This window comes from Cebidichthys violaceus, unplaced genomic scaffold (genome assembly GCF_023349555.1).
Source record: "Cebidichthys violaceus isolate CVI_PGR_0920_01 unplaced genomic scaffold, fCebVio1.0.p SCAF_17, whole genome shotgun sequence".
Lineage (NCBI taxonomy): Eukaryota > Metazoa > Chordata > Actinopteri > Perciformes > Stichaeidae > Cebidichthys > Cebidichthys violaceus.
Window position 1 is genome coordinate 4,515,748 of NW_027176340.1, and position 20,871 is coordinate 4,536,618.

The following is a 20,871-nucleotide window of genomic DNA, read 5'->3' on the forward strand; positions in this document are numbered from 1 at the left end:
TGGTGAGGTCCAGATGTAGCGACTACACCCAGGTACATTATTTTTTTTCTTCTGCGAGAAGGGGTTTTATTTGCGTGCCTTGGGTGTGAGCGCAGGACTTTGGCAGCTTCTAAATTTCTCCCTGAGAAACGGAGAAGCAAAACAAACAGAGCCGTCTGCATTCAGGTCGAAGCTGAACCGCAGAACCACAGTCTGGCCTGCGGTTCACAACATTCTGTTCCAGCACTGACTTCACCTAAAACAAACACTCTCAAGACCCGTCCACCTCAGCCAGGGAAAGAGAGGAATCCGAGAAAAAGTTTAGATTTGAACTCCATTAACAAATCCCCTTTCTCGCACTTCTTCTTCTGCTACTTCTCCGACCGAAGTTTTCACCAAGTGCTGGGCAAATGTTTTCACTGACTTGTCACTTGTGTAGGAGTTGTGCCCTTTGACGGCACGCTCGGACTGAGTCCAAGTTTTGTGAGCGTGCAGAGTTGGGTGGGATTGAGGGATAAATGGCCACAAATCACCTTGTTATAAAACAGCACTACAATCAATGGCTTCCTTTTAGTGCAAATCAATTTAAGTGATTATCTGCTCTTCCAATAACAACTTTCTTTCCCCTCTGCTCACCTCAGATGCCCCTCCTTTTTTTTTCTCTTCTTCCTTTATTTGTTGTACCGGTTGGAATCTACCATTTATGTCCTGACAATTCAACCTGACCTCCAGGCAACCCCTGGTGTGGCTGCCTAAGCCATTAAGGTAGCTGAGACTGCGGGTTATTAGTGTGATAAAAGTTTACTGTCCCTCCAGCCACTCTGCACGGCTGCTGTTCGACGCCTCTGAGGAGCAAGTCTGTGGAACCTTTCACACAGCAGATTGGCCATGAGGGCATTTGGTCAGTAGGCCAGCACACAAGTGCACTTGAGAATGTCGTTTTTTTTTTTTAAATCAGACAAGCGACACAAGCAGCCAGGACAACAACAGCAACCAGAATTTAGGAAAGCACGGAGCAAACTAGCCTACATCCAGGTCAGCATGAAGAATCAAAGCGGAGCATCCCCTGTGTGTTGGCTTTGTGGAAATGTGTAGACAAGAGGGCTTAGGGGGTGGTGGTTGTCTGTGCTATGTTTTTTCCTGTGCGGCAGAAGTTGTGGGCAGCCGAGCTAACTGCAGCCTCAGCACTTCTCTCCATATTCTCCAGTTTCAAGCCAAGAGAGAGAACAAAGGCAGAGAGCTAAGCTGCTGCAGAGGTAATGAGGACAGAAGCATGCAGCACAGGAGTGTGCGCCCTCAATAACGAGTGTTGCTGCAGTCTATGATGGAGTCCTGTTGGACAGCAGGGATAAAAATCCATGCAGCTGCTGCTAGCAGCCACTCCGTACTGTAGTCTACCCACAGACAGCAGTAACTGACTGACTGCAGCCCACCCCTTTTTAGACTGCAGCTCTGTCTACCACAAAATGGAAACCACAGTGTGACTGGAATTTGCTTAGAGACACATTGAGATCCATGAAGAGAGACAGTAAAACTGTTTATTTCGCTGAGACACTTGAGCAAGAAATGATCTAAATGAGTGGCTAAATGGTTTTAACTATTTAAGTCGATTTGTAGATGGCTTGAGAGAAATATTACAGTAAAGAGTAGCCAACGTGACAGAACAATTAATTCATATAAAGCTGGTACTAATAATGCACCGTCAAGAAATCAACTAAAGTGTGCCAGATGGCAGAGCTGAGTTTTCACAAATGACACAAGCTCAGATTCCTGAGAATGACAAACACTGTGATCTGTGGTGTGAAGTATTTGGAGAAGAATGGCGCAGCAGGGCAAAGAACTGAGGAAATCCACATTATTGCTGAAGGAGAATCCCAATTAAACTTGAGTACACGCCCTTTATCCAGAGTGTCTGCCAAAGTATCTCCAGCTCACCAGTTGGAATCAATAATGTGATTAACAGGGAAAAAGCGAGTGTATAGGGAGGAACTTTACAGCAAAAAAAAAAATTGGAACGGAGGTAGAAAAACTCCAAAAGGAGAAACATGTCTTTCCGGAGTTGGTATTCATTATACACTTAATATCCCTCTGTAGCCAAACAATGCTTGGTCTTTTCTTTTTTGTGTGAGCTGTTTCAAAGCGCCATGAACGACATGTTCAGCTCTGCTTTGCTGCTCCACTTCATTAGAGGAAAAACATGTAAAAACCCTATATGTTATCCTATATATGATGTAATTATAGTAATTAAGTATCTAACGGGTAAATATAAGTATTCTAACATTATTTACCCAAAATGTCTTTAATTTTGAAGTCGGAGGCATTCCACAGAGAGGCTGTTTTGGCAGCTCTGGGCTGTAAAGCTGTGTCAGTGCTGGTCCATGCCAGCCCCACCCCATTAAGGCCGAACCCTGCACATCATGTGTTTCCACTTTACCGATAGGGTGGAAATGACCTCAACGCAGTAAAAGATGACAGGGGTGCTAGCGCTGTTCACCAGATGTGAGCAGAAAACGAGGGAGAGAAAGAGGAGGAGGAGGAAGGGGAGAGAAAACCATTCGCCTGAAGAATTTACTGCAAACCCCTGAGGAGCCCTGTGATTGAGGGTTCAAGTCGAGCTTTAGAGGGTTCCTGGTGTATCTCAGCGGCACTCGGCGAGCATGTACCCTTCTGGCCCGGCCGGACGCAGAGCTGCGCGCACGCACGCACGCACGCACGCACACAGACATGCATATACGCGTACACGTATACATCCCCCAAAAAAATCCACTGTCATTCCACTGCACCTGCTGGCAACACAAAAGCCACTTCCTCCCACTGTGTCCGGCCAAGCCCCTTTATCCCATTTAGTACAGCCTGCCCCACAACAAAGGCAGAGAAATTAGGGAGCTGCATTGGTGATAGGGCGACTAATCTCTTTGGAGGGACTCATTATATCTGCAGCCTGTACAGTTCGGTAGCTGAAAGGGGCGAATTAAATATGGACATGCAGAGATGGGCGTCTTTGTGAAGATGAGTGCACTGACAATGCCCTGCTATTACCTCTGGAATAATTCATACATTCCATATGGGACAGATGTCCTGACCAGACTATTGTCGTTGCATTTGATTCAACGCGTTCAATTGATACAAGGTCAGAAGTGAATTGATTATCTCCAAAATAGCTGGCCTGTTTTACGGCCATATTTTCCAGTTCGAAACTGTCTTCAAGTCCACTTGACCCCGGACTTAAGAGTATTGGTGCCAAAAGGAGAGGTGATTACTTTACACTATTAGTTTTTGATGATAATCTGAAAAGCAGCTTGACGTTTTTTAAGATGATGCGTGTGCTACCTCTTCTCTTGACACCTGCTGATTCTCTGCTTAAGACCCAAGTCTTATAATAGTCCCCTCATTATAGGATAAAGGGCTGGCCTGCTCTATTTCAGGCCATGGCTGTCTGTGTCTGCGCTCGTCGACTAGCTGGAAATAAAGCCAGACGGCTTGTCAACGCCACAAGCAGAAGGGAGGCAAGCGGCCCTGCTGGGCAGCCGGCACAGCGAGCACAGTGCGGGGCAACCCTGCAACTATTAAGACACCTGCAAAAAGGTGGGGCAGGCAGCTAGAGAAACCAAATCGGGATGCTGAGATTCAGTACATTCTGATTTCCAATGAGGTAATAAAAGAAACTAGCAAGGTCAAAGAGGTGGAAAAAGGTTCACCTGACCAGATGATGCTGGCAAAGAGTGACCGTGACGGATCCCGGGGTGACTATAATACTGAATAAATAACTCCCCCCCCCCCCCCACCCCACACACACACACACACACACACACACACACACACACTTACTGCAATAGAGTCTGCTAGGACAGCTGTGCTGAATTCATTTGATACGGGTGTCTGCTGACAATGCTGCATTGCTCCATCTCTGCAAGAAAGCATGTCGAGCTGGTCTGAAGAGCACACAGGGGTTTGCAGCTTTTCACCAACACTGAGTGATTGTTCTGCTATATAACCCAAAGCTCTGAACCCTTGCGAAACTAAGCTAAGAGAAATAAACCATTTACTAGAGAGTCGGCCCGGGGACCGGCAGTACGTGCAGATCGTCATGGAGGAGACACAGCGCTCTTAGATCAGATTTTGAGATGCAATGTTCTTAGCAGCAGAGCAGATACGTGAGATGATAGGCGTCCGTAATGGCACACGGCAAAAACAGGAGAGAGACGAAAAATAATGTGGATCCCACTCATTTGTTCATTTAGCGGGCTCTTGAAGCGAGCCTGGAAAAGAAGCTGAAGGATGGTTATGAGGTCACCCTGACAAAGTAGCACTACCTCTCCATTTCTATCTATCTATCTATCTATCTATCTATCTATCTATCTATCTATCTATCTCTGTATGTACGAAACAGAATGAAACACAGACCGATGGTGAGTTTTCATCTCTTCAAAACAAAGACGATCAGCCTTCACACCCCTGGAGCAGTACAGTGATACATGTGCGGCGTATGTAGGCCAGTCTGAATACAGACTGATACAGCATGTGCTCACTACAGTGGAGGTGGAGATCTAAGTATAATACAGTATGAGGGGGAGTGCAGTAGGAGATCTCAGTGGAGGAGGAGAGCCTGTGTGTGTGTGTGTGTGTGTGTGTGTGTGTGTGTGTGTGTGTGTGTGTGTGTGTGTGTGTGTGTGGCCCGCAGGGTCGAGGAGGTGTCAAATGGAGGAGGTGAGTGATGGTGGCGGGGCAGAGGAGGTGTCAGACACCTAGGTCTCGCTGATGGAGAGGGGAGCTCTATACAGTGCTGACCCGTGGTAGAAGTGTGTGTGTGTGTGTGATGCAGAGAGGAGGAGGAGGAGTTGGAAAAAGGAAAGCAGCAGGAGGAGGAGGAGAGACTTTCATTGGAGGTCACAATGAAAGAGGATGGGCAGTGAATGGAGGAGGCTGAGGTCTCTGTACTGTAAGAGGTCTATGCACTGTGAAGTCTGTGCATTCATATACAGTATGAGTGTGTGTGTCTGTGTGTGTGTGTGTGTGTCTTCTGGTACGCTTCTTTGAGCCTAGCAGCCAGAGAGCACGAAGTTCTTATTTAGCACAGGAAGAGCAGCTCTGCTTAGCAACCACAGCCGCCCTCCAATCACAAGCGTATACGGAGCAGACTCCAACTGAGGACGAGTTCTTTCTGAGAGTGTGTGGAGTCTGACACAGACCTCTAAATGTTGAGGTCCACACCTGCCCACACACACACACACACACACACACACACACGTACACAAAACAGGTCTGCGACGTAAATTATTTCTCAAGAATCGAGCTCCGAGCTTTTTATGTCACTAGCACTCGAAGACAAAAGTACATTTACACCCCTCTGTGTCTCCTCCGCTTCGCCGTCTTCTGAACTCAGCAGAGAATTCAAAGTTAATCTAAACCATCCTAATCCAAACATTTAATTATGCATATCCCAAAGAGCAAGGGAGACGTGTACATCCTTTAAAGCATTCATTCTTCCGTTTCCCACCGCCGCACACAGCATCGTGCTTCGACTTGGCACAGCACCAGTTGCAAGTGAAAAGATAGCGGCCCCGATTGTGATCTGCTAGCCATCAAAACAGGAGGCACGAACAAGATTTGGGCCAAATGCTGTCTGAACACTGAGCAGTCTGTTTGGTTTAGCCGCGTGAGCTAATCCTTATGATAGCTTTGGAGGTGGTCGGTGGGCGGATTGTAGGCGAGAGCAGCATGCCGATTTGTCATATGGCACCAGCAGGGCCCACTTCTGCTCGGGCTGGAGCTCCAATAGCACATCTCCAATGTGGTCTAACAGTTATGTAGCTCAGAGCTGAGGGTCATTAAGGAGAGACAGAGAGGTCCTGCTCGTGTCTCTAGGTCCCATTTGAAATCTTGAATTGGTATGTACAATTACAATGTTGGTTTCTCCATGTAACATGCTCTCCGCAGTATATCTAATTCATGCTCTAATTACAAAATTCCAGAGGGACTGGTTATAAATTGTGAGGATGCTTAGAGTGGGCCAAAGAAGGAGGAGAGAGTCCATGGCTGACATTCAGTCTGTCTGAGTGTGTTCCTGAAGATGTTGTCCAGAGAAGATGACGGTTTTGATGTGCACTGTGGTCTCTGCATTCCAGGGGTTATGTAGGATTATCAGAGTTTAACCCCCCCCCCCCCACTGACTGCAGCAGCTTAGTAGCTCAGCCAACAGCAGATGCAGACTCCAGGATTTCCTGTCTCTGCACCAGATGGGTCTGACTCTTAATCACAGAGCTGGAAATCAGGAGGTGATCGAGGAGGAATTGATGATAACCCAATACAGGCATCTGTTCTGCCACTAACACATCGATGGACTGACTGGCTTGTTGACTGCAGTCACAGCCAGTGCTCATCTCCTCCCTCATCTCATCATCGCTGATCAGCACTAATCATCCTCCTCCCTCACTCCATGAGTTATACAAGAAGTCTTTCACACATTAGCACTGTGCTGTGTCATCGAGGTTTTAGCGAGCAACGGAGCAAAAAAAAAAAAAAAACGGTCCACGTGAAATGATCGGAAATAGAGATGGGCATTATAGTATATTTCCATAATACTGATATCGCAATAAACAAGACTGGATATGGATACTCCAGAAATGCTTTCTTTTTCAGTTTAAATGGTTCCGTACAATAAAGTCACAACATCTTTTCTCTAAAAACTCACTTTCTTCTCATCTAATTTTAGGTGTGTAAGCATATTCAGTATATTGCTTGTTTTTTGTTGTTGTTTTTTCTTGCTTTGGAACCAATGATTTTCATAAGTGTATATAAATAAACTTTGTTTATAGCATTATCATTATGTTCGAAACATTGTTGGAGCTGAGTGAAATCAATTATAAATGCCTCTGGCCACCTTGTAGACATCACTATTACCTTTCTCATAAATGTGTATATATAAAGCAACAGCAGTCATGCCCAAAAATATAGCAGGGGAAGTATATAACTAAGTATATTACTAAGTATATTACTAAGTACTGCACTTGAGTAGAAGTTTGAGGTACCTGTACCTTACTTGAGTATTTCCATTCCACTACACTACATTTCAAAGGGAAATATTGTACTTTTTTAACTTTACCACAATTACTTGACCACAGCTTTTACATAGAAAACATATGATCAGCTGAATAGTATTGTTAAAAATGATCTACTTTAACTTATATAAAGGATCTGGATATTTCTTCCATCACTGCAAACATATCACAATAACTTTACGGAGGAATTTGGTCAAAAGCACTGTGATATATTTACCAGCAGTGCTTTAACGTATCCAGACAAAAAAAGTCAATAGAGGTAAAAATCAAACCAACATCACTATATTATTAAGGATATTTTTCAAATATTGATATAGATCATATAAAGCATGATTGGAAATGTATTCAAAACCACATATCAAATAATTAATGTAACCTGTTCAAAGCATTCCTTGAGGTCAAACTCTAACAAAAATTCAACAACTATGTTTGTTAGATTTTAATTAAAACTAGCACCGAATCATTGATTTGAACATAAATTTGTGAGGCAATATCATGATAAGATCATATAATTGCAAAATGGTTCTGCTGAAAGTCGATAAACCATAATATTGAACTATGGCCCAGCCCTATCTCTATCAGACATGCAGACACCACTACGGGCTCCAATCTGGCTTTGTGCACGAAACAGGGAGACCAGTGACAGGGCAAACTCACGAGCATGGATTTCCCACCCTGGGAGAGGCTGGAGGTTACAGACCAATCCACACAGCACCCAAAGAAACAAGGCACTAACATAGAGAAAAGGCTGCACTTCACAGCCTCTGAAAGCTCGACCCTCAAACAAAGGAGGCGGCAGGTCTTTAGCACACATCACCCATGACAGAACCCCAGCTGACACCCTTTTAACATGGGGTCACCTCTGCCAGAATGGAGGCCACAACCCCTGGGAGCTCCTGACACCCCTTTGCCTTGACACGCTGTCTGTGCCTTGGCCAAAATGCTCCGTCCAGCAGTCACTGGCTTCTGGGGCGGGGGGGCTGGTCAGCGGGGCGTAGAGGTGGGGGGGGTTTGAGAGTCAGACGACTGCTCTCAAAAAGAATGATGTTTCCAAGAGACGGATACGTCGGAGAAGGCACATTAAACACAAGCAACAAACTACTAAAAACATGAATTCGCCGCACCAGGAGTGAGATTTAGAAATATGCTGTATCTGAACTAAATGCAAATGGCTCTGTGTGTGTATCTGGGTGATGTGGGCGGGTTGGGTCTTAGCTGGCTGGGTCAACACTGGGCAGACAGGCCCATCAAGGACCAAAGAGATGCACGTTGTCAGCTTTCAGGGATTCCCAGAGGTCAGCAGACAGATGGGAATGGAAATGAGCCGGCAGAGAGCTCATTTTAATCTGGCCCGCACAGCTGATCCAGTCATTACACTTGCCTGTTTACATGCAAACACCACTCGTATACTCGCTATACCTAAAGAACACACACACACACACACACACACACACACATATGCAAGTGCAGATAACCACACAGTGACCTGATAGAGAAAGAGGTATTTCTCATTCACTTTTAACAACAGCTAATAACTGGAAACCCTTTCCCCCTTGACACGCACTTGATTGGTTTGCTCCAGGTTTGAGGCTAATTTCATCGAGTGAGGAGAACAATGGGATGAGAAAAGGCATAAATTGGCGTCAGTTGAATGGCTTTAATATCCATCCCATTAAGAAGGGTCTACACAGTTTTCCACAGTCCCCTTTTTACTCTCCACTCAGTCAGATGATTGATCGCATTGCCCTTACTTCTTAGGGATTTTTTATTTTTTAATTTTTTTTTACAGTTAATGCTCGGTATTTAACTTTGAAGGGAAAAAAAAACAAGTTTTTGCAAGTCCAATCCTCTTTCTTGAATATGTTCATGCTAATCGGAAAAGTTAACATTCAAATTTACACTCAAGGTTCAACAAAATGGAAGAAGCAATTTGAATTGGACTTAGTTTCCATGGAATTGACATTTTGTTGGCGGTGTGTCAGCAATATAACCACCCAGGTTCTGAAATAAAGAGCAGGGTAAGCATTGCAAAATGGCAATGTTTTATTGGAATCAAGCAGCAGTTGAGATTTTGTTATCTGTCCACTGTATATCCCTCCGTTCATTATCAGACAGCCATCTGGCCAGTGGACTGGAGACAAGGGCACATGATTGGATGGTGTGAAAAGAATGGGGGAAGGCTCGGTCAGTGTCTTTGGGGAAAGGTCAGGGGTTACGGCCCTTTGACAACACATGTCAAGGCCTGGCTCACACACACCCTGCATCTTCTGAATGAGAGTCTGCAGCCTCCTCTCAGCAATCTGGCCTCATCTGCACATTAAGCGCAGAGCTAAATGACCAAATGCTGGATTTGATGCAAAACAGACACAATGGTTCACTGGGCTCATTCCCTCCTCTGATCCGGCTTCTGGTGAGGCTGGTTATGCTTCAACTTCTACATTCACTGCCTATAAAAAATGGAATAATTCTGAATCACACTTGAATCTCTCTAGCAAACTGCGCTTCAAAACTATTCCACAAAAAAAAAAAAAAACACATGCTGCATCAGCAATAATTGTCTCAGTAGTTTCCTCCAGCAGTGCTGTATCTGCACCAGCCACCACATACAGTAGATGAAGTGGGAGTCTAGACAGATGATACAGGCAGAGAAGGTAACCTTCGAGGCTCTCTCTTATTAATAAAACACTCTGACATCAGAGGGAGACTGAGGCACGCCGATAACACTGAGTTTTTGTTTCATAGGTAAGGCGAGCCAAGCGCGGTCTGCGAGCCCCCGTCCGGCCTTTCAGCAGCTTGCCCTGTCAGGCTGATGTATGGGGGAGCGCCGGTGCTCAGCTCCCTGAGGACCGGGCCTGTCTGCTAACTGGGACACGACTGACAGTGAACCACAGCAAGCGCGCACTGCCCCCTCCGCCACGCTGCCTCCATGATGCTCAGCCCCCCGATTATTCCACACACAAACTAAAAGACTGTCAGTGCGGGACTGCGCAGGACTCACCAATCTGACAAAATACATAACTCACAGGTGATTCATCAAGTCCTGCCGACTGCAGTTAGGAAGAAATTAGCCACAGGTGCTGACCTGGGACCTGTGATAACTTGTGTTCGTACCGACAGATATTTCTTGAATGCACAAAGACGTCTGGGTACAATTTCGCCGAAAACATGCTGCACTCAGGACTGATAACCTTTTTTCGTTGTTTTAGAACGTGTTTCTATAAACCAACAACGTTTCCCTGAGCATTTTTCAAAGAGAGTACTGAGGCTTCCCTGTGAGACATCTTCTGGCTCCTGCTCAGACTGGAGCAGCACCATGGTGATGCATACAGAGATGTCCACTCATTAGCAGAGTCCCACACAGCAGCTGCTCTGTGACGAAGGAACAGTCACCTCGCTCTCCTGGCCCTTTGTCCGCACCAAACGTCTCTGACTTATGCAAGGAGCCTGGACATTGACACACATTCATCTTATCCTATCCCGAGCAGCCACAACGCCTCCTCTCTCTCTCTCTCACACACACACACACACACACACACACACACACACACACACACACACACACACACACACACACATTTCCATGTCCCAAACCTCATTAAACTCTTATCCCCTTCCCCACCTCGTGGCACCGTAATGGGCTTCCCTGCCCCCCCTCTTCCCTCTCACACTGATAAAATATATCATCGGGACTCCATTTATCATAATGCAGATACCCTTGGGTAACCCTGGGGGTGGGGGGGCGTGGGGGTGGGGGGGGGGGGGGGGGGGGGGGGGGGGGGCGTGACTTTTGGAGGATGGGAGGGATACCCTGGGGCGTCAGCTGACGGTTAGAGGCTCTTTTAGAAATATATCAGGTGAGTGACGTTTCATGAGAGGCGTTTCACAGTGTAAGAGTAGAGGACACACACACACACACACACACACACACACACACACACACACACACACACACACACAGAAAGATGTGATAAGACATGTGATTTGTATTATAACTCTGTTGGGGGTCACCTAATATAACTGGCAACACTTGGAAAAGACACAAACAATCAATCAAGGGAGACTGGCTTGAGAAGGAAGCCTCCTCAAAATGAATGTAAATGAATGTAGGTGCTGTAGTAGGCCTGGGGTCCTTGAAATATCCACAGATACAAACTAAACACCTCTAAGACAATAAGTTGAACAACAAGGTGAAACAGAACAGACTTACTCTGCACGATTTACTGGACCGCTTGCCCGACAGGTCATATTTTCCTTTTAACTCTTTAAGCAGCTGCTCCAGGTGACTGTTCTCCTCTTTTCCGGTGTAGTCCGGGTCTAAGAGCACATAAGCCCGCCAGTTGGCGGAGTCGAATCCCCAGTGGACTGTCCGGTTCTCGAGTCTCTTGTGACTGTGGACCACAAACTTGTGAGGAGGGAACATGAGTCTGCAATCCATGCACTGGATGCAGGCGGCACTCGGACCGGTGTACAGTTCCGGAACGAACACGCCTTTACACCGACCGAAACATTCATGATAGACTTTGAAGCTCTTCTCGGTTCGCTCCAACTCCAGGGAGCCCAACTCCTTGCTGCAGTGAGGAGGGTAAGTACCGCCGTAGATGAGCGCGTTGCAGAGGCGCTCAGCATCCGTCTGCGTGATCAGCCCGCAGGACGGAGCAGAGAAGGGCAGGATACCCACCACTTTGAGGATCTCCAGCTGGTCCGCCGTGCACCTGGAGCAGTAGATGTGCAGGTCGTCGCACACCGAGTTGATCTGCTGGAGGGAGAAATCTCTCAGGACGCTGTTGAGGATCTGCGGCAGGCACAGTCGCTTCTCACCGCCGACCACGAAGCAGGAGATGGGCTCCCGCTCCAGGACCGTCTCGCACCTCTCCGTGGATCGGTCGGACGGGATGAAAAGTGGACCGGACATTACCGGAGGTGTCTGAGCCGGGAGGGTGAGCATCATCTCCACGGATTTTCCATCTTTCCCGAAGAATGAGTCCTGGTGCCACCGAGCGGAGAACGCCGCCGGTCCGCCGAGAGAGCGCATGGAACTCAGATGAAACTGCTTCAGAGTTTGTTGAAGTCCGGGATGGGGCTGAAAGCTCGTGCCCTCCATGATGTCGCCGGGTGGAAAAGAGAGTTGAAAACTCAAAATGAAAAGCTAAAATTGACTTATCGGATCGGGCGTCCTCAGCATCCGGCTACACGCTCAATAACGCGCATTTCCATGTCACCGGAGAAGCTTCCCAGCGCGTCCATTCAGAAAACTGACGGCTGCTGAATTCACAGGGGCTGTTCCTGTGAGCAGACGCAATTAAAGTCGACAACTCCGAGGCTCAAAACTCGTATTATCCAACGTACAATCACCGGGTACCGTGTTTCTATGCGCTCTTGCGGTTTTACGCACTCCTAATGTGAGCTCGAAATATGCCTCGTCTGCTCAGTCTAGCGTAGGCTACTCTCAGTCTGTCTCCCCACTCACTCAATGTGTGAGTCTCTCTCCCTCTCTCTCTCGCTCTCTCTCTCTCTCTCTCTCTCTCTCTCGCTCGCTCTCGCTCTCTCTCTCTCTCGCCCTCTCTGTTTGTTTGTGTCTGGTTCAGTCATTGAATCCCAGCCAGGAATGTGACTGACTCCCCGGGCTGGCTCTTCCCTCAGCCAGCTGTTCCTCCCTCTGCTACATGGCAGCTGCACATTAAAAAAAAAGAAAAAATCTCTCTGAACTGAGGGGAAGGTGGAGCTTAGGAAAACATAGTTGAAGTTTGAAATATATAATAAAACGTTAGCATTTCAGATGTTTAAGCCTTGAAGATCAGCATTGTTTTTGTCTTTCTTTAGAAACTTTTGGAGCATGTACATTTAAAATGAGAGGCTCTAGAATATACTGAGGGCTATATTTGTGTGTTGGCTTGAGAAGGTCAACCTGAAACAGTAGAAACATGTGGTAGTAGAAGCAACAAGGACTGTACTTAAGTTCATATTTGAGGTACTTATATGCTATACTTTGCTTGAGTATTTCCACTGTAGGAAACTTTTTACTCCACCACATTTAAACATTTGACAACTTTAGTTACAGATTCAAATGTAACGTACAAAACAAATGATCAAGTACAATAATAGCATTGCATGCATGAGCGCTGATAATCTATTGATTAACATGTCATTGTACAACACACACAGGGGATTTGTCATGCATTTCATGCATTGAATACCTTTCCTTTTCATTTTTAAGTATAACGCTGATTTTACTTATGTTTGTTTGCCTAAGAAACATTTTCAAAGCAGAACTTTGACTTTTAAACTACTTTTACTAAAGTGAAGCATCTGAACACTTCTGCCATCAATGATAGAAAATGTATATAAACCCTTTGATAAATTTCAGCATTTCCTCTGAAATCTTGTTTCTGATATTCCCTGATTCAGCTGTCATAAGCATCAACACTCAGCTACACATTTTTCATTATTTGGGGTAAAATTATAGAGATAGCATGAGGTTGTTATTAACAAACATATTAATTCCGATGTGACTAATTTCTGACCTATGGAGGAATGTAGATTTCAATGAACTTATGCATTCCAAGGTTGGACGTCACTCTCAGAAACCTAAATATATATTCCATACCAGCATTATATATAAATCCAATATAATGCATCTGAGATAGTGTGAAATCCTCTGAAATTCATCAAAAGGGCCATTCATTTACAACATTGATTTACCATTGATAACCCCTCCTCTCAATTAGCAATTGTTGTACACATTGCACTACTCTTTCCTTGCTCTTATTGTTTTGTTTTGTTTTAGCAAATAACTAGCTAATAACTAATAAGTAACAGAACACCTTTGAATCAACCTAATTTGGCCCATTTACCTTTCCTAACCATTGGAGGGCGCTAGATATTAACAATGAACGTAAACTCTGGAAATTGATGCAAAAGCAGAAAGTGAAATTGCGAGAGTTTGCAAAGGTCACACAATATAGAAAAGAACAAAGCAAACAACTACAGTCAGATTATACAAACACAATATTAATGACTTTCAAAAATAAATAGAGCTTTATTAAACTTATTGCCAGTCTGTAACACTGTATGTGAAGGACTGAATGTCTATATTGCACTATACGCATATTTATATATATATATGCCAAAGTGACAACAAGATAATCTGATTTCTGGGTTGCACATCACATTATAACCACCCTGACTTCAGACACATAGAGAACTGCTCTAATGTATCATAACAGATAATACATTCAAAGTTTATGAAATGGAATACTGTCTTATAAACATCAATAACACACTATAGCATTGTGAGCATAGATAAAGTGATAGCTCTGTATAGAGTTATTAGCATTTGTATGATAGGCCTATACAACACAATCATGAGGATTTATGATCAGTATTTCTGGGTGCAAATAAAGTGTAAGGCAAGAAAAATCACAATGAGTATTAAAGCCATGCCAAGTCTTTATTTTCCAAAACACACAACTTCTCTCCCTATAGCATTGTATGACTTTTCTATGACTTTTTTTGTTTTGGTTACCTTTTTATGTCAAATTTTACTATGACATTTTTAATGAGATAACACACTACGAGGTTTCTGACTTCATCTGGGAGGGGGGAGACACAGTGTGGAAAGCAGTTCGTTTAATAGAATATAGTTTATTTTTCCTACTTTTCCTTTTGTCATGCTTTTCTGTCTTTTTTTTTTTTAAATTACAGGATAATGTAGAATAGGTCAATCATTACACACTCCGGTACGGTAGGTGGCGGTATGCACTCAGAAGTTAGTATGTAATCCACCAAAAAAAAAAATCACTGAGCCAACGAGGACAAATCCAATCACACTACGGTGGCTCTTATCATTTGAAAATGAGCACCCAGATTCCGCAAGACACATGAGTAAGTGTCACTCAAGGATAGGTAGGGTTTTCTGTCCAGTACGGGTCGTTTAGAGCAGAGAATACACACACCATGCGGGTCATGTGCGGGATGTATACAGGGATGTAAAGGGAGACCTCGAGGCGGAGCGGAGCACGGCTGGATGTCGGTTCATTTGACAACAACAGGAGTCAGTTGCAGCCAAATTGATATTCGTGTGAGGTAAGTTTTAAAACAGATGTGAAATGATTCTGAAATGGTCTCTGTAACGTGAGTTAATGTTCGCTAACGTTAGCTTGCTATCTAGCTGTAGCCAGCCCGTTTACGTTAGGTGGCGTTGAGTCATTATGTTGTGTTCAACCCATATACATATTCATCCCATTCAAATCAGCGGAGCAGGATGGTAATGCTAGCAGGCTAACTTCCGTCTAAACGGCAAGGGGGAAGGAAGTGTCATTACGTCACCCTGACAGCATTCTAATTGTGCATTGGTGTCACACCTGTTGAAGTTAATGAGGTGGGCGTGGTAAGACCCTCTATGCAACGTCATATATCCTGCTGCACGTGGAGCCCTCCCAGCACTGGACCAGCGTTTCTCCCACACCTGAGCCTGTCAACGGCCGTGGCTTTAAAGAGATAAAAAAAAAAACATTGAAAAATTGAATTTTTGACAGAATTCAACTGTGTTGCCACCCATTCATTGACTCTCGGAAAGTGTGACCAAAACATGAGGCAGCACATATTAGCCGTACAGTAATAAAAGTGACAAATATGCAGTGCCAGGACACTTGTGCTTTCGTGTGACTCTAATACCAGAGTAAGCATTATTTCACATTCTTAAAGGGGAGGTTGGTATACTCCAGTGTAAGTGCCTCTCCATTCACCGAGAAAGGTTCCCTTCTGTGTAAATGTAGTTTATTGTCTGATAACTGTCTGAATTGGGTGAGTAATGACAGCATGGGGAGATGTCCGGGCTTGATATGAAAAGCAGCAGATCGTCCGCATATGCTTGTTATCAACGCCCTTCCTCCAAATCGATTAAATGTACCCTCGCAGCTATGTAACGCAATTGCTGGTGTTTCGCTTTGGGGGTTGAGCACACTTCTGTGTACTTAAGTGTGACCCACTTAAGTACACAGAAGTGTGCTCAAGTCACAGGTGGCTTCAAATGTGTAAAAAAACCACAATCTTTTTGATATGCGTTACTTTATTAGATTGTTGTAGCTCTAAAACAAGGCTATAAAAGGGTTCCAGGTGCAAATAACAAGTATACAAACGCGTACTCTACTGCTTGAGTATACCTTCTGTACTATTACAGTACTACTGACAGGGACTTCATGGTGCATTCAGGTGTACCTTGTAAACTCTTGAGAAATTTAAGCTGTTGTAAAGTACCCTCCCGCCATCTGGTGGATCTTCTTTTTGTTGTTTAACAGTTGACCAATTGGCTGGTCACATAATAAGGGAATTGGTTAGTTAGTATTAGTTTAGCTGTGAAGTTGTCAGCTGTGTCTCTTTGCCTGGCATACTCTCCGAAAACCCGTGAGGACGCCCGAGCTAAGCTCCCAGGTTTTGCTTTTCAGCCAGCGGATGATTAAGGTGAAGGAGTTTAGCCCCAACCCAACAAGTCCGGCTCTGACCCACTTAATGCGGGCTGACCATAAAGGTGGACCAGCTCTATTCTCCTCTATGTCACAAACCACTCCTCTGAGTTTTGTTCAGTTGTTTGTATTTGTATATAACACGGTTAAACAGTTAATTATTAACATCCCTCTGTTTGTATATGGAAAACACAAAGTTGATTGTTGAAATGTCAGCAACAGCATCATGTTATATATTTATTTTGTTACAGTCAGAAAGTAAAGAACACCTGATGACAATATTATGTTAAATCTTACACGTCCTTCCTATTTTCACAGACCGCCCCGATACCAATGTCAACGAGGTCCAACCCCTGCTGTGGATGAAATGTACCAATGAGTGCTACACCAAGGTTCCTCCTCGGTGATCAGCCACGGCCGCCATCTTTGAAATTTGTTTTGTCCTGTGAAAAATAGATTTTTCAAGCCAATAAATAATGTAAGTGCCACCATCATGGTCTACAGTTCTATCAGCTAAGGTAGCTTGTTGGCTTGTAGGTTGGATACACAGTAAAATATACTGTTTAAGTTATGTGTTTTTTTTATTTATCTATTTTTACAAAGCTGTAAAGTGTGTAGAATTTGAAATAAAATTGTTTTTTCTCATAATTGAAGTGCAATTTGTCATGGAACAGAACAGCAGGGTCTCTGCAGATACAGACACTTAAAGTGGTTATAAGTGATGATTGTATATACTTTAGTATGGTGTCAAAAAGTCAATGTATAAAATGTCATGAAAAAGTCATAAGAAGCCACACTGTATGTCATGAAAGTGTATTGAAAAGTCAAAGTGTTAAATGTCATGAAAGTGTATTGAAAAGTCAAAGTGTTAAATGTCATGAAAGTGTATTGAAAAGTCAAAGTGTTAAATGTCATGAAAAAGGCATGAAAGGTCATAGAATAGTATTTTGTGAGAAGTGTCATACAATCTTTATTAAGTCTATCATGAAGAATTTCATAAAATAAGAGTTAAGTATGTCATAAAAATATTGAAAAAAAATCATAGTATGTCCTAAAAAATAATTATACTATAGTATGTCTTACAAAATATCCTAAAAATGTCATGGTATTTGAAAAATTTCAAGAAGAAGTCATAGTATGCGATTAAAAAAAATTCAAAGAATATTGTGTCGTAAAATGTCATAAAAAAATGTCATTGACCCGACAGGGTTTCGTGTTTCGGTGATTGTCACCTTTTTCACCTCTTATGAGTTTGCAGGTATGATCACTGATACTTGTATGACAACTATACTATACTATGACTTTTATGGCATGTTCATGACATACTATAACGTTTTCATAATTCTTTTTTTACATACTATACTGTGACATTTTCATGACATTATGGAATACATACCCTTCTTTGACCGTTTTGACATTTGTTATGGCCTACTATACCATGATTTTTATATTCTAATTAAATACTATACTAAAGATTATTGAATACTAAAGATTATTAAATTATTAAATGTCTTTTGCATCGTGGCTAAGAGTGTGTCACTTTTTTGCATTACATTTATTTCATGACATACTAAATCTGCTTTTTTTTATATCATTTTTTTTGACTGTTTTATGACAATTACATGACATCTTTGTATATTTCATGATTTTTTTTTTTTTTACATTTTCATCACATTTTTTAAGACACACCACGATTTTTTCATGACTTTTTATGCCATACTATTCTAGAACTTTTTTATGACATTTTTATGACACACTATAATATGACTTTAATGACATTTTATAACATACTTTATTGTGACTTTTGTTATGAAATTTTAATGACATGCTTTTTTATGACTTTCTATGATCTGGGTGTTCACCTGAACAATACACTAGACGCAACAGACAAAAAGGAACATAGCCGAATCCATCTGCTAAGGAGATTCATGTCTTTTGGAGTACAGGGGGGCCTTTTTCAACTGGTGGCATCAGCTTTCTTCAATGGAGTGGTCTGCTGAGGCAGCAGCATATGGTCCAGTGGAGTTGGTGGGAGAAAGGAGAATGATGCTAAGATGTCCTCCCCTCTGCCAGACACACAACAGCACTTAGCAGCTGCTTCAGTGACAGGCTGCTATGTGTGAAGGAGGGATATGGCAGGTCCTTCCTTCCTGCTGTTGTCAGACTGCAAAATCAACGCTGCTCATAGAAGACCACACACACCAAAAAAACGGAGAAAATATTAATTTGATTAATGTTCATGACATTTTCATGAACTATGACATACTAAACTATGACTTTATAATGATGTTTTTTTATGACATACTATACGATGACTTTTAATTAAATTTATGACATACATTTTATGAATTTTTGTGACTTCTTATACTAGACTGACATTTTCATGACACTTTTCAAGACCTAGCATACTATGAATTTGAATGACATAGCATAACGACACACTATACTATACATTTTTAATTCATTTTTTTTGACATACTAAGCTAAGACAATTTGACATACAATACTAAGACTTTTTTTTACGATATTTTCATGAAATACTAATCTATGATTTTTTAATGACATTTTTGGTGACATGCTATATTATGACTTTTTATGACATTGTCATGACATTATACAATGACTTTTTCATAATACATTTTTTACATATGTACATATATAATGACATTTTCATGACATGTAAGACATCCCATACCATGAATTGTAATCACATTTTAACGACATTCTATGACTCATTTAGGACACTTTGTAAGACATACTATACTATGACTTTTATGACATTTTCATGAAAATGTTATGCATACCATAACATACTATACTATGACTTTAATTACATACTAAAAACCTTCAATGACTTTTTGATGATATTCTTAAGACATGTTTCATGACATAATTTGCTATTACTTTTACATGAATTTTCAGAACATACTATACTATGACATTTTATAGTTTAATGACATGCTTTACTAAGACCTTTCATGTTTTTTTATGTCATACTATACTGTCATTTTTTTGCAGTGTTATGACATTCTATATTTTTTTTATTCTATAGAGTTTTTACAAAAACAGACATTATACAACAGCTTTTTGTGACATTTTTAATGACATACTACACTATGATGTTTTTAATGACATACTATAGTATGACTTTTTAAGAATGTTTAATGACATGCTATGCTACAACCTTATACGACTTTTATGACATACTATACTATCATTATTTAACAGTTTTTTGACATACTGTACTATGACTTTCAATAAAATGTTTATTTCATGCTACACTTTTATTATATTTTTAATGACATATACAAAGACTTTTTGTAAAAAATTTGATGACATACTAAACTATGACTTTTTGCAATATTTCCAGGGCATACTGAATTATGAATTGTTACCGACATAATAGTGACTTTTTCATAAAAATGTTTTTACATACTATACTATAACATTTTCATGACATTTTGTAAGACATCGATACTATACATTTTATGACATTTTCATGATTTTATGGCATACCATATTACTTTTTATAGTTTTTTCATGACGAACTATACTATGAACTTAAAAAAAAAAGTTATGACATACTATACTTTGACATTTTATTGACTTATTATACCATGACATTTTCATGACATGCCATACAATGTTCATGCCCTTTTTGATGACATTATGCTATGACTTTTTATGACATTTCATTACATACTTTATGAAAGTTTAATGACAGTATATACTACAACTTATGATTTTTTATGACACTTTGTAAGACATACTATACTATGACTTATGGACATATTTTGCTTTTAGGATATGACTTTTTTTATCGCAAATTTAATTAAAAAAAAAATACCATACAATACCATAAAAATACCATACTATAACTTTTTTCTGATGTTTTTTCTGATAATTTATACTATGACTTTAGGAGGTACTATATTATGACTTTTTATGACATACTGTACTGTGACTTTTTTGACATCTTGCACGACATACTATTCTTAAATTTATTCATGATGTAATATACCAACGTTTTTATGGTCAATGTTAAATGGACTTGTAATTGTATAACGCCTCATCAGTCCTCCGACAACTCAAAGCGCTTTAAGACTACATGTCGTCTATCTATTCATATTCCGATGGCAGGGGTTACCATGCAAGGTGCCACCTGCCCATCAGGACCAACTACCCATGCATGCATGCCTAGGTCCCCACCTTTGCCTGCCGTCCGGCTCACAATGCACCCGGCCACACTGCCTATCCCACCAGGCCCACAGGGCAGCAGCCTGTGGTGGCGGCAATCTAGGATTGACACCAGCAGTGAATGAGGCCGTCCAGCTAAAGCCGTCGGGCTAGGCAGAGTTTAAGGACTTGGGGGT

The 20,871-nt window shown here is 42.1% G+C and overlaps 1 protein-coding gene across 1 annotated transcript in view; it reads right to left on the reverse strand.

Annotated features, from left to right (window-relative positions):
• Positions 1-12,515, reverse strand: part of skib (v-ski avian sarcoma viral oncogene homolog b) — a 30,206-nt gene extending 17,691 nt beyond the window's left edge. The window contains exon 1 of the mRNA XM_068712240.1: positions 11,245-12,515. Coding sequence (XP_068568341.1) covers positions 11,245-12,138 — 894 coding nt within the window. The 5' untranslated portion in view covers positions 12,139-12,515. The remainder of the gene's footprint in view (positions 1-11,244) is intronic.
• Between the last annotated feature and the right edge of the window lie 8,356 nt (positions 12,516-20,871).